This window comes from Parasteatoda tepidariorum, chromosome 5 (genome assembly GCF_982258835.1).
Source record: "Parasteatoda tepidariorum strain Cologne lab strain chromosome 5, Ptep-v5.0, whole genome shotgun sequence".
Lineage (NCBI taxonomy): Eukaryota > Metazoa > Arthropoda > Arachnida > Araneae > Theridiidae > Parasteatoda > Parasteatoda tepidariorum.
The window spans coordinates 121338967-121355212 of NC_141759.1; the positions used below are offsets into that span (position 1 = coordinate 121338967).

The window sequence follows — 16246 nt, forward strand, 5'->3', positions numbered from 1 at the left end:
TAACATCGGTCTGTAACGTCTGATAGTACTAATCGTGTTACACATTCAATGAAATACTTGGGAGTTCGCATGTGCATCAACTGAGCTGGATTGGGTGAGATTTTTGTACTCTCGTGTGCAACTCTGTTGCATTTTGCACTGTATTATCCATTTCAGGCTTCATTTTTCACCCTATGATATCGAAGCGAAAAATCTCTCGATTATTTTATAACGGCTAATATAATCAAGAAAAAGAGTTCTATGTCAGAAACTAGTTTTTTTATCAGGATCATGTAATCTGTTTGAAAATTATTTTGCATTTTGTTAACATATATAGTTCTTAAAAATATTTTTTGAGTGCTTAAAAAGTACTTTAAAGGTGCTTATTTTTTGTTGAGATATTTGTCTACACACCCTTTCTTATCCTAGGTGTCCTAGGTCGACTTATCATTATTGTGTAAGTCTTTCCTCCTGAGGTGGAAATTATAATTTCCTTTTGTCTTCGTATCCTTCAAGAAGTTTATATTCAGTGCTGCTAGTATGCCCCTGTTTGTCTAAATGGTCTCTATTTTTAATTTGGTCTTAACATTACTATTACAGTTATTTCCTACTTATTACAGTATGTCTTGTTGAAGAGAAGAAGCAATCATAGGAAAGGAAATTTTTCTTCTTTTGTCTCATTTTGTATAAATTCTAATATCAAAAACTCTAATCCTTAAAAAACCGAATCATGTTTCCTCAATCATTGTTTGATCACTTATGTTTTTTTGACTGATTAAAGTCTCTGATTTTTAATCCTTAATTTATTTAACTCTATAAACTTTTCAAAGATGTAAAGCTGTTCTTCAAATTGTAAATTTTTTGATAAACCACAAAGAAAGTAAGCGAAGACAGTGGTAACCTTTACTTTAAAAAAATGAGAAAAAAAAGTGAAGGTTAAGCTTATTTTATAGATATAAACTACGAAATTCATTTAATCTGAAAACAACAGGAAAGTTATGATTAGGCTTACAATTTGAATCCAATAGAATCACGAAACAGTTGAGTTCTCCTTACATTAAATACCTAACTAAAAAGAAATAATAACCGCCATTTTATATTTTGATTATTATACCATCTGTAATAAATCACAACATTAATATAATGAAATTTTAAACTTTTGGTTTCATTTCAGCTTCCTGTGGACAATAGGATAAAGGAGTCTTGACATTTGGAGTACAGCTACAGCTCATACCACAAGCAGTGCTCTTTTGGCAATGCTCTCTAATTAAAATGCTATACATTCATATTTGTTTAGAAAATTTTAAGGTTTTTCTTATACCGATATAAAGATACTCTAAAACAAACATTTTTCCAAATGCCTACAATTTCAAAAATAGGAAATTGCATAACTGCCAATTATAGTGGAAAATTTAGTAGACTTCTGTATTTTGACAGTTTCTCCAGACTAAATTAAGAATTATCTTTGTTTTCTATTTTTACTTCAGAAAATTTTCTAAAATTGCGGTAATTCCTCAATAAATCGCTTTTTTTCAATTCTGCTTGAACATTTAAACAAGTAAAGTAAAACCTCCAGGAAAGACCACCTCTACTTTTGGGAGAATTTGTTCCATAGATTTTGTGTTGAAGAAAACATTTAAGAGTGACCATCAGAACCTCTGACAGCCACCACCTCTACATCGAATGCCGTCTAGTGAGGTAACGCAGATAAATATTGCAGCAAAAAAATAATTTTGAGTGGCTCTTATTTAGAGGGCTCTTTTTGATAATCTCTAAAAGAGATCAAAAAAATCTCATGTTGCAGTCAGAGTGCACTAAAGATGACACTCTCAATGATTTGTTTTTCAGAGTTGAAAGTTAAATTAGGTAGAAAAAACTGAGCCTCTCAAACAAATGAATAAACATCTTCTTATCTTCTCATTTTTAAAACAAACTAATTTTTATGTTATACAATTAAATTCAAACTTTAAAAAAAACATAGTTGTTTATTTATTTAAAATAGTTCAACCAATCATAATTGGTAAATTTGTTTTTACACATAATTATATCAGTAGGGGTCATTTTTATTGATGCTAAATTTTATTCATCGATCCGGTTTTCATGTCACCAAACACGAGTGGCGTTTCCGCAGCAAGAAAATTAAACTGATTGAAATTCAAATTGTTTACGAAAAAATCACATACCTTTGATAGCATTTTGAAGATAATAAAGGTAAACCGTAAGAACGACCCACTTCCATTAATGATCAACCATTTCACTGTGGAACAGAGTGTGATCGTTCCAAAGAGGTTTTACTGTAATATTCCTAAAATAGGAAACCCTGCTCTTACTAATTTCCATAAAAGTTCTAAAAATATGCTTCACAGAGCTAAATTTCAACCTACAACAGTTTTAAAGCCTTTATTTTAACCCTAACTTATAAAATATATAAAAACGAAAAAGATTAGAAAATGAAGAAAAAAAAGTAGTATAATAACAAAGTTGGTAGAAACAGAGGTAGTATTCAATAATAGTTAAATCATTGGTCTAAAATTAAATATTATTAAAACAAAAATATAACATTGTTTGTTTGTATATGCAAACTGTTTAAGTTTAATTATTTATTTCTACTTAATTTATAGCTCAGTTTGTTTCTGATTTTTGCTGCCAATGCGAGAAAAGGAAATTCATTGGTTTTGTAACTCATACATATAAGCATTTTATATGATTTAGATAATTAATGGGTAATCATATACTAGTAGGCTTTTGTTATACTCATTTGAGATATTCAATTTTGTTATTAACTTAGAATGAGAATTTTTAAGTTAATTAAAAATTATTTTAATTTTTTTTTTATCCTGAAATTTACTGACATGTTATTTAAAAACATGCTACAACTGTCTAAAATGAATATCATATCTTTGTTCTGGAAATTGTGGATATTAGAAAAGGTAATAAACATAATATATTTTATATTATATCACATTTAATATGTATATACAAACAGAATAGTTTGTAAGTGAATTGAAATTTGTAATTATTAGTGCAATAGTTCTTATGTATTTTATTTCTCTTTATTTATTTTTAAAAAATAACATAATATCTCTTGTTTATGAAATATTTTATTGATTGTGTAATAGTTTGCCTGAAGCAATTATTGGTTTGTAAAATCTGTGAAATTCCTTATTTTATTTATATTTGTGTCTTTCGTGAGCTTATGCATTCTAATGGCAATTCTAGGTCCAAAACCAATGAAATATTATTACTGTATAGCTGCCAACTCTACTGCATTTTCCAGTAGACTACTGGATTTTGCCATTTTCTCCTGTTCTACTGGTTTAATAAAAATTCTCCTAGTTTTTGTACATTTTAGATTATTCCCTAAAATTGATTAAGTTTGCTAGAAAAATCCCTATTGAAATGGAATTTTTGCACAGATTATTGCTTGCTCGAATATTTAATTAAGTATAGCTGATATATAATGAAGCTAGCCTCATTTATCGAAATCAATTTTAAAAAAAGTTTTTGTTTTAAAATGTTCAGTTTATTTTTAATTCAGAACTCCCCTTTTAAATTAATTAAAAAATCATAATTATTTTTTGTCTATTACTATTCAAAACTACGAGTAAACATAAAGCACAACATTTCAAGCATATTTAATGCCAATCATGACAGGAAAATATTTCAGTCTTTTAATGACTATAAAAATCCCTAAAATTTCTTCTATGTTTAAAATATTTAGTGCATGATGCAACAATTATCATGAAATTTACATTATTTTGTAAAATCTACTGGATTCTTTCCTACGTTACTGATATAAAGTGTTTAGCAATAAACACACATTTAAAGAAATATTTACATTATGTACATGTCAGAGCAACATTTAAAACTATTCAAAGAGAGACTAATTTTTCACAAATGCTTATTTTTCAGTTCATCATAATTCAGTAAATTATTGGTATTTTCAGCATAACTTCGCAAAAACTCCATAAAATCAGAGTCTTTCATTTTATTGACTGAAAAAGTCTTTCAGCATTTATTCTTCATAGTGGTCTGTATTTTTGTATTATTTATTTATTTCTCGCTGTGTTTGTTCTTGTAGTTGTTGTGATTTCTCCTTTTTCTAAAACTTACTTACTTCTATATGTTTGACAATAAAGTTTGTCAAAAGTTATTTTTCGTAAAAGCCTTTCCTGACTATTAATATTATGACTCTTAATTGTGATTATGACTCTTAACACTAAACATACCAACGCTTAATCTATACCTATGTCTACCATAGCCGGTCAAATGACCGAAACATTTAGTTTTTCTCACTTTTTCTGACACAAAAATGCTTATTCTGATTGAACTCACTACGCAGCAGTTTTTTGCAGACATGTACAACTCATCGAATGCAATACATTGAACACGCATGACATCGTCATTTCTGATCCGATAATCTTATAAGGCAATAAATTATTCTCTCGGTCAAATGACCGGTAGGAATAGGTATACGACAAATATTACTCGAAGCAAACAAAATACAAAAAATAATAATAGAATATTAACTGTATGTAATTGTTAGAAAAAGTCATGTAGTCAAACGTACAAAACCGATGAGATGATAATCGCATTTTCGACACAAAAGTTCTTAAACGGTCATTTGACAGATTATGGTATGTTTAGTATTAATAATCTTCTCTAATTAATTCATTTGTTTGTAGTATATTTTATCTGGAACTAAAATGCATTTCATTTTTGTTTGATTAAAATTATGTTAAAAATTTCACTTCCCATTTAAAAAATCTTATTTTATGTTCTTGTATATTACGACAAAATACTTCACTTGCATTGTAAATTGAAATAATTGGATTAGACATGTATTTTGCAAGTTTAAAATATTTGTTATGTGTGTTTGTGTGTTTCTAAAATTATTATTTGATAAGTTTATTTATTTACATAGAAATTGAGTATTTATTTATTTTTGTGTTGTTATTTTACCTACTGACTTTAAGATCATTGTGGGAAAAAAAAAAAATTTTCATTTAAATAGTTTTGAAAATAAAAATAAAAACATATTATTCTACCCTTTTTTTTTTCTTTTCAACTTGTTATAATTTATATTATGGTCCAGTCTTTAAGATAATACAGAAGCAGCATAATATGTAAAAGTAAAAGCAGCTTTTGTTGTTGAAAAGGCAAGATATTTTGAAATGGAATGCTCTAAAATATTAATAAAGAAGTCATTAGACATTCTGCAATAATATATAATTACCTTGTGCAGATGACGATTTCTCTCATTTCTTCAAAACTCTACCACTTGAGATCATTCTTTTCTTCTTTCTTTCAGATTTGTTTTCAGAATTATCTTATGAGATCTTACAATTCATTCCAGTAGTGTATGCAGTATATATATATTAATTTTTCCATGTTGTCTCTACATTTTGAACTTATTTTATGAGTTCTATATACTTGCAGATTATGCCCAGTAAATAAAACTTATTGATTTTGTTAATTTTCTTCTTTTTCTTCTAGTTTTTATTTATTGTGATATATATAATTAATTTCTGTCTTTTTAATAATTATCTTTACGATGAAGAAGATATTTTTATTCAAATTGATGGAATACTACAAGGATCTAATTTTTCCATCTCTCTAAGCTAGCTTATTGCACTATTATGAAAAAAGTTATACTCTTAATATTAAATTTGTTTTTAGATTTACTGATGATTTAATTACCTTTAATTTTCAGGATTATACTATTTTATTAAAAAATATTTACCCCGAGGAATTAATGTTGTTTCGTAATCATCATAAGAATATTAATTACAATTTTTTGGATTTTATAAAAGAAGAAAATATCTACTTTGTTGATTTATACGATAAAAGAAATGATTTTAGTATAAATAAACCAATTACTTGGAATTCTAATGTTTCTAGGAACATCTATTTAAATACCATTTTTAATCAAATGAATAGAATTAAAAGAGTATGTAGTAATATTTATTTAACCAAAAAACAAATGGACAAACTCTTTCAAAATTTCATAGAAAACAATGGATACCCAACTAAAGTAATTAAATTCTATATAAAATCATTGAATTAATTGTTTATTATTGTAAATTAATTTACTAAAAAACTTCTTTGTTAATTTATATAATTTTTCCATGTGCAAAACATGCAATTTATAATTCTTTCTCTTTTATATTTTCTTTCTTAAATAAATGTTAATTTACTAAAATTATTAATTTTCAACTTCTTTAAATTATCCAGTATAACATTACCTTGCTCACATCCATTTTCGGGCCCATCCCTGGTAACTAACAAATCAAACGCACTTCAGTACTGCAGTAAGAACACACTATAAAACAAAACCCCTCTATTTATGCTTTTACCTCAATTTGCGCTTCTGTTTTCATTTTTTGCAATCTGGCAATCTTGTTACGAAAATATTTTAAATCATTTTTGAAAAATTTTCTGTCCATGTAAGTTCATTTGTATGCGCTACTCGCTTTATAAATTTCATTTTATGTTTTATTCTGTTTTTTTCCTTACATTTTATTTTCTGTTTTTACTTGATATTTTTACTAATGTGTTTTATTTTATTGTTGTAAATTTTTTGCAAAAATTTTTTAATTAATTTTTTAATAAAAAATTTTCTTAAGTACTCCTTGCACTATTGTATTGATATATTTTGCTTTGGCTATATTAATGCAATGTAAGAAAGCACTCCTTTTTGCGTATATAATCGTGTGAGCTGATGAAAAGATTATATCTAATATTTTACGGATTTTTATAAAAAAATTTCCGGATTTTTTTTTTCCCCATTTTTCATTGTTCTGTAATTTTTTACATGTTTTCTCTGCATTTTGAACTTATTTTATGAGTTCTATATTTAATTGCAGATTATGTGCAGTAAATAAAACTTATTTGTTTTTCTTAATTTTCTTGGGTTTTTTTTCTTTTTGTCCTTTTTGTATGTATTAATTTATTATGATATATATATATATGTGTATAGTTAAAACTCTAAGATTAATGAAAAGAGAATTAGAAAGCTGGAAAGAAAAAAAAATGAAACAAAAAAAATTTTTATGTAATTCAACAAATTTTTCTAAAGTTTATGAATCAACTAAGCAACTATAAAAAAAAAATATTGTAATGCCCCATAGACAAAGCTAACAATAATTATGCAATCTTTTGTAAGAAATTCTACATAGAACTTTTAAATAAGTAGTTAAAAAATAGTAAAAATTTTAAGCTTAGTAATTTAGATAATAATATTATCATTAAAAAAATTTTAGTTTTATATAAGAAATGAAAAATTAAAATTAGCAATATACAATTTCCTTACTTAATTATCAGTCCTAAATTTCTCAAAATTCCTTTAAAATTTAGAACAATCACGTGTGAGTCTAATACTTACCTAACTAAGCCAGGCACTATTTTCTCTAACTACTTAAATTATTAACATTATTATGCAGTGTTTTCACTACAGCGCGAGAATCTCGCATATTTTTTTCTTTTCTCGCATTAAAAAATGATTACCGCGAGAAATTTGCGTATTCTATAAATCAATTTCAAAATTCGCGAATTTCTCGCATTTTGGAAAAAGCTTCGAATTACGCCAATTAGAATAAAATCCATTTCACTTTTCTTCCTGGATCTTTCATTATTTTCAACATTTGCCCCGTTATCTAGCTTCCCTATTTACCAGTATTGTTCAGAACTTTTTCGAACAACAGAACACAACCCCTCCGAACCACGGAACCCCTTTCAGAACACATTTCTCTGCAACCACGTGTTTACCGCAGGTAAGGTTTTTTCATGTAAGACGTTCAAATTTTTTCATGCACTAATGTAAGATGGACAAATACCTAGTAAAGGCAAAATCTTCTATGATGATGCAGCAAGAATATTCAATGCTTTAAAAAATAGAAGACGTTAAAAACGTATTATAATGAAAGAAATTTTTTTTTTCAAGTCTATTTGTATTTTTTCAGTTTTTAGAAATCTTACTTAACTTTCTGAAATCTCACCCTGTTTTTGAGAAATTCTCACCCATTTTTTTTTTCTATGATGAAAACACTGTTGAGGAAGGTTTTTCTTGGATTATCACTAAGAATCAACCGAATTTAGAATTTATTAAACATAATAAAATTAATTCTACTGTGACTTTTGATTTCCAGAATCTCTTCATAATCCCTTTCTAAATTAAAAGATGTTCTTTTTAGTTATTACTATGATTTTAAAAATATCCTCAACTGTGATTTTGATTGTTGGGAAATTTTAATTGTCTTTTTAATAATTATATTTACGATGAAAAACATATTTTTGCACTTTTATGAATTTAAAAAATTTATTTAAAAAATCTTAATTATTTTTTATGAATTAAATGTCTGATACAATTCGAAATTATGAGAAAACATAATTCACAACTTTTTAAGCATATTTGGTGCCAATCCTGATCAGAAAATATTACAGTTTTTCTATCTTGATGTCTATAAAAATCCTTTAAATTCCCTATGTGTGAAATATTTAGCACATTATGCAAGAATTATCGTGAAATTTCATAATATCTTCTGAATATTTCCCGATCTATATTGTCAGCATCATCGAAAAGCTTTGTTACTGAATTTAGTGAAAGAATTTTCGGAAACAAAGGGGCCAATATAATCTGAATAGTATGCAAATTAAGAGCACCCCAAAAAGGTTCCTCCTTCATTCAACTCGACATTTACAAAGCTTTCTAAAAACCCTTTGATTAAAAAATTTTCTGGGGAAAAAAGAAGTCTAAATTTATCTGGATCTTATTGAGCACATTAAAATAGTTACCATTTTGTGCACTTTTTTGCAGTCGGACTTCTATTTAACGAACTTCCATTTTGCGATTTTTTTTCCAAGGAACCAGTAAAATTTCGGAAATTACTTCGTAAAATAACTTCCAAACAGCGAATGGAATTTTCTATTTAAGGAACTTTTGTTTAAGATCCACTTTCCCAAAATATTTCATAACATTTCAAACTTGTTGACACATTTTATGGGGAAAATGACCTTGCCACTTAACTTTTAGAGAAAGCAGTAAAATCCCTTTTTATTTGCATTTCATACAAAAATCAATTTACGAGAAAGCATAACAGAAATTTCTGAATCATGGAACAGATCGTACTGTTCGCAACAGCTGGATTCTTGTAATCAGCATGAAGAATTTGGAGGATAATATTCCTTTGGGAGAACTTGAAAAAAATGTGGGTACAACTAAGAGAGAACCACGAAATTAACGATGATGAATGATTTACCTTTTTTTGATTCTAAAGCTGAAACTACAGAAACATTAACTGAATCGGATATTCTGGACAGCGTGAAAAGTAAAAAAGAAATACAGCCATACATTTGTGAGGAGGACGGAAATGATGAATCACCAAACCTTCATTTGATGAAATGTTAAAATCATTTGAAACAATTCGACAGTAGATAATAATTTACGAGATAAAGGTGTATCTATTGCTATTTCAATTCGTGTTTTTTTTTTTTTAATTTAAAACTTGTTTTGTGTTTAAGTATTTCAAATGATGATTTTCTATTTAACAAATTTTCCATATAACGAACTTGTTATCGACTTCTTTAAATAGAGGTCCGACTGTAAATCTATTCAAAATAAATCAAAAGTATTAGCTTAGATAGTTATAAATTCAAACCATCATAATATTAAAGATTGGCTGGCTAACTCATGAGAAAGTGGCCACAATGTTGCAGAAAATTAACCAAAACGCTGCCTACACTGTACAGTCGGCTTACAAATTAACTCAAATTTTAACTACTCGGTGAAACCTTATGAATTATGGTTCGGATTTTAATTCTGTTATGGTAATACCTCGTAAAAAATGTCTTAAAATAACAATGAACTGTAACCAAAGCGAAATATATTTATTTTATTTAACGCAAAAACATACTTTTCTTAAGAAATATACAAATTCTTTTGTTCATTCGATTAATCGTGCAAAAATTGCGTTTGGAACTCGATTTCAGAAAATCTCGAAAGGATGAACAGCCAACTATAGTTCGTTCACCAGGAATTGGACTCCTGCCTTCATCGCGTGGTATCCGACGATACTATTTATGGGTTGTTGTAGTTCATTTATGGCGCACTAGAGCTGGCCAATGAGCTATTGGCGACGGTCTGGGGATGATCCGAAGACATGCCATCACCATTTTGATCCTTTGCAGAGGTGATGGCTCGGCACCCTCACTTCAGTAGCCCGACGACCAGCACGCGAAGTCGAGCACTTGACGGTTGAACAGTTCACGAGGACCCATACCGCAAAACCCTTGGCCCTTGCGCAAACTGATCCAAGTGGTCACTCACCCGCACAATGACCGCATCCAGTGATCCTTGATTTCGGTGATCTGCTTGGAACCGTGTCTTAACGATCAGTCCACTGCCAGACAAGCCTTAATTGAGCACACAAGCCTGCAAATGTATGTTGTACCAATAAAGCAATAGTCATCTGTAAAAGAAATTTAACAAACTTAAAATTCTATAATTTCTGTTGAGTGCGTAGTGTAGTACATGTTTAACTAAAGCTTCAATTGAATATTAATAGTTTTTTAGTGTAGCGTTTGGATGAAATTTTAATATTTGATGAAAAGGAAGAAAAGTGATCACCTTTAATGAGTATTTTATTCGAAAAAGTTTTAATCTTGTGTTCCAAGCCTGCGATTTTAAAAAATTTGTGGCGGTGATTTTTTTAAATTATTCTGATTTAAAAATATTCGTTTTATTTGATTTGAAAGTTATTCTTTGATAACGAAAGAGAGAAGTCAAAGAAGTTGTGAAGAATCATATAAAAGGGGTGAGTACTTATTTTTTTTTTTTCTAAGATATTGAGATGATTTTCAAAGAATTTGGATTTGTTTCAGAATGATGCCAATAGTAGTTTTATTAAGCGAAGTTGTTCACTTTCGATTTTTGTTGTGATCACGTTTATTTACTTCTCTCTTGATCATAATAATACCCTAATCAAAAATTTCGGCAATCGCTGTTTTATTTATGGTTTTTATTTTCTAAATTCAGATTGTTTGAGTGTTTGTAAAATAAATTATTTATTTGCACATTTCTTCACTATTTTAAACTTCCTTTTTTGATAAGTGTATTGAACTCTTAAAAAAATTAAGATATTTTAAGCTTTTATTTTAATTCAAAATCCAGATTTTTAATAGCAGTTGTAAACTATGTTCTTCCAAAATTATTATAATGCTTCAAATCAATAACATTTATATTAGTTTTAAAAGATTAAACTTTTATTATACGGTGATTGCAATTCTTTCTGATCCATTCGATAAAACCTCTATCATTATAATAATACAGATGTTATTCATTAAAACATACAAAAAATTTCTAATAAAGCGCTGCCGTCAGCGAATAAAATAACAACTAGAAAATTAAAATTTATTCTTAAAATGGAAGGAATATTCTAAAAGATAGTAATTAGTTTCGTCTGCAAACACATTGGAATTAAAAAGGGAAGAAATCCGTGCTTTCTCATCCTTTCATTTATCTCCAGAGACTCAGTTATTCTCAAAAGATGTGTATAATGTTGGAGTGAGCATTCCTCTTCTCTCCTATCTGCATTTAAAAACAAGCTATCATTGTAGAAAAGCACACTTAAAACTTGACAGATTTTTTTTTTTTAATAATCGTTTTTTTATTCTTTTGGGAGAAAGCTATCAAAGTATATTTATTATACATTTTTTCTTTTTTGTCTGCCTCTTTATATATAGAATACATGGAGAGGCAAAGAATAAATTTGTATAATACACATGTTAGAATGTAACAATACACATAAATAAAATAGACATATTTACCTCTTTTATTTTGAACAACTACTATTTTAATATGTTGTCGTAGGCCATTAAGGCAAGGGGTGCTATTGTTGTTGTTTTCCAGTGGCGCCATCTATGGCCAAGAATTCTACTTATGTCCCCCCCCCCCTTTTTTTTTTTAGTGTTGACATATTCATTCATCCACCTATCGTAATTTTGACTTGAACCAGAGAACGATCAGTCTTCAAATCAGTACCCCTAGAGGTATAATTTGTTATGGGAATATGGAGGATTTTGTGACACGACAGATTTAACGTGTATCAGTCACCATTTACTATACGGGGAGTCTTCGGCCGGCTGGATTCAAACTTCCGTTCGCACGAACGTGAGTCCAGCGCCCTGCCAACCAGGCTATCCTAGACACTTATTTTGATATAAAATACCCATTTAGAGTAAAACTGTTGTTCCCTACAGGCTGAATTATTTGGCATCGCAGAAATTTCTATAACAAGAATGTTTGAATCTCAAATCGTTTTTTCAAGAACAAAACAAAATTAAATTCTTTTTGAAATCATTTGATAACAGTGAATGGTGATTTTAATGAAGGGACATCATAGATAGGTGGTCAACCAATGTCACATTTTTTTGAAGTTTTTAAAAATAGGCGAAAAAAACTTTTCCTTTGTTGGAAAGAAGCTAACTTTGTCGGTGGTTGCACACTCACTGCTTTTTTATAAAAATAAGAGATAAAAATTGAAAGAGAGAAACGATGTTTGGTTTTTTGTATCGATATCAAAAATAGATAAAAATGTCGTCTTGAAGTGAAAAGTTGGGGAAGCCAGCAAAAATTTCTGATAGCCCGTAAATATATTAACACATCACCGTTTCAAGTTTTGTTTTCTTACACATCTGAAATTTTGTTGCATGCAATTCAAGCATAAAAATCAAATACTTACATTTGGAATGCTCATTATTTATGAATGAACTTTTTATGACAACACCATAAAATATTATAACTTCTTTTCTGAAAGAAATTTTGCAAAACGAAAATTTGGTGTTAAGACAAATAAAATTTAAAAAATACTCATTTGAGTGCATCAAAAGTGAGTGAACCAGCGGAGGATGTTTGACACGCGTTCTTCGATTTCTCTTAACAATGATATGCTCTCTCTGATACTATATCTTGTTTAGAAGGCATTAAATGTGAATTTCATGCTCCACAAACTTATAAATGAGGGAAGGGAATCCCACCACTTATTCCTGAAAATGAAACTACTCTCATTATTTTCAACAAATAAGAGTTGAAAATTTTAAAGAATGGTGAGAGGAAAGTAGATAGATTTTATAATGTTGTTAATTAGTTCTTCGAGGGAGGGATAGAGAAAGAAATTAAATCTATTTTGAAATAATTCATTTTCTTACAGAGGATATACATAGAAACGCATACAATTGGGAAATAAACCCTGTGGGGAAAATTCTTTCGGTGACAAAACTCTCGAGCGCACTCATATCTTTCAGCAAGATATTTTAAATAATATCAAAGATGTGTGTTACTCATTTAAGGTAACAAAAATGCTGTGTTTACAAATATATATATATATATTATTCTAATATTATGGACGATATTATCGCATTTTGTTGAGGGGGGGGGTCCACTCAGTATTTCCTGTATCGTATTTTGCAAACCATCATCTCCTTAAAAAAAAATTAATTAAATATCATGAAATCTGTAACAGTATTTACCAAAAAAAAATAATAATTAATTAAATATCATGAAATCTGTAGCAGTATTTACCAAAAAAAAAAAAAAAAAAAAAAAAAAAAAAAAAAAACAGGTTGGCGAAGAAATCACGCGACTCTTCACAAAGGGGCAAATGAATGTTTCGTTTCAAGATTGGATTATTGTAATAGTACATAATATTGTATCAGGTTTTAAAAACTATGTAGAAATTAAAGGCAATAACTGCAACAACAAAAAAATCGATAGAATCTTCACCTTAAAAAGTAAATGATCAAATGCCAGGGAGGTCACCCACCTGATCAATCATCAAAAAGTGACAAAAACTATATTCCGCAAAAATCATTGGACACTTTCAAAAAAAAAAAACTCTTGTCTATTAGTAAATGATCTAATTTTTCGTTAAAATAACATTTAGTAGAGTTTTCTTCTCATAAACAATAGCTTTTATAAGTTTTTAAATGCATGTAACTAGATTTTTTTGTCTTAGGAAATTCATGCAAATATTTTTTTTAAAATTTTTACAGAAACTTTTACAACACTCAATTGCGAATTTATGAATTTTCCACAAATTTTATAATTTTAATCTCTGATATGAAGTTCTTCTTTTAAGCATTTTATCACATATTGCACAGTGCAATTGAATACAATAAGCTAATTTAACATATTTATTACTGATTTACCTCTTATGATGAAAAATAATCAAATTTGGTCTATTGTTTGATAACGACCACAAACCGTTTTTAAATGATAAAATAAAATATTACGGAATTAGCAAGCAAAAATTGAAATATAATTTTGCTATCATAAGTTTGATACTAAATTACAAATAAATAATTAAATAAAGAAATTAAAGCAATTAACTATAATTTTTATTCTGAAATACCGAAAACCTTTAACTGTACAATGATTTTCGTTGTGTAAAATTTTTGTTACTGTTTGATTATTGATATCTTAAAAACTCACTTTTGTTTTGTTTTAAAAATATTCCATGCAGTTTTGCTAAGAATCGATTATACATCAAAAATACCCATTGTGAAATATTCATTTTAATTAATGAATTTTTATTTCCTATTTCAATAATAAATAAAAGTTTGTAATAAAAGTTTATTGATGTATAATTACTTGAAACGGTTTTCCTTTGCTAAATGAAAAGATATTGAACACTACTTATCCGAGATTTTATTGGTCACTCTGTTTTTGCCATTTTGCAGGTACACTTTGAGCAAATACTACTTAAAGTAACACTTTCAAAACAATATGTTCGACAAGCTAAAACTATTATTTTCTCCACATATTTTAATTTTTTAAAAATTAATGTTGTTACAAAACATAAAAAAATAAAAAAAATTTCTTCAAGGTGATATGTTAAAAAAAATGACATATTTAATGAAATATTTAATAATATAGACACTTTTCTTGTACACATCGTGCACTTTATAAGAAAAAAAAACAAAACACGGAGATTTTTAACTGGAAAAATCAGGGAAATTTTAAATCTGATTTGAGTGGGCAACCCTGAATGCGCAATTACAATTTCCCATATCGCCTGAAGCATATAGAGATATCTAAAGGCCACATGAAAAAGTCTGCTGAAAATACAATTAAAATGGATTTACGGCTTACATTGAGCGCTTCAGAAAGTGATTATTTAAATGAGAGATTTAAAGTGTCTGCAGAAAAGCAAACTTTACTTCCGAAGTCTTTCCGCAAGAACTCTGAAAAGTTCTGCCATGAGGCAAATAAATACTATCGATTCATGGCATTCTCAAGTTTTCTCCAACAGAGTTTTTCATTCGATTTAAAACTGATTTTAATCGAATGCATACAAATGCATCCATGGATGCCCAGAAACCTGATTTAGAAATCTTTAAGCACAGGGTTGTGCAAAATGCTTTTAAAATATTATTTATAAGGTAAAAAAACGTAAATTTGAAGTTATATCGATCAGAGAAGATGACACTGAACTAATGTTTGTGTAAAGTGGTTTAATTTACATTTTAACATGGGTGTCATCAAAGAGCTAATTGGAGACATCGCTTTGAATCCTTTTTTTCAGATTCATGTATTATACCGGTTATGCTAAAGGAAAAATTAGAAAAGAAATATATATTTTTCTGATAATCATGCATTGAATGAATTATGAAAAATGTTGGCAAACACTTGCATTTCCCAGTAAACTAAATAAAATAACCAGCAACTATGTAACTTTTGTCATCACTTTGTTTTCCTTATTTTAAGCTTACAATAAAAACAAATTTAAAACTGCAATTTCAAAATTGTGTTAAGATATTCAAAATTGCTGGTAAACTTTCATTTTTAAGTTCCGCTAAGAGATAATTTATATCCGTCTTTGAATAGCCGACCCAATTTTGGATGGACGACTACTCAGCCTTGCCATTTTGAACCCAATCCAGAAGACAAGGGAACTCCAGGGATATTGGGAGGACTTTGCGACTCGACAGATTGAACGAAGATCAGTCACCATTTAGCATACGGAACTCTTGGACATGGGCCCAGTGCCCCACACACCAGCAGGCTATCCCCTTAAGGTTGATCCCTTAGAGTCGCTCCATGGAACCCCCGGCATAGAAAAAAAATTTTGATTAGCAGCTTGAACGCGTTTCATGAAATATTTAAAATTATGAATTTGTTAAGTGCCTCGAAAATGAATAAACTAAATTGTTTTAAAAAGTATAAACGTCATTCTTTATTCTTGAATTTTATTTTAAATTAAAAAGCTCGATT

General features: G+C 28.5%; 1 protein-coding gene across 1 annotated transcript in view; it reads left to right on the forward strand.

Moving 5' to 3' along the window:
• Positions 1-2196, forward strand: part of LOC107449561 (uncharacterized) — a 147422-nt gene extending 145226 nt beyond the window's left edge. Inside the window, exon 13 of the mRNA XM_087162975.1 lies at positions 1154-2196. Within this exon, the coding sequence (XP_087019101.1) occupies positions 1154-1186 (33 nt within the window). The 3' untranslated portion in view covers positions 1187-2196. The remainder of the gene's footprint in view (positions 1-1153) is intronic.
• The last annotated feature ends 14050 nt before the right edge of the window (positions 2197-16246 follow it).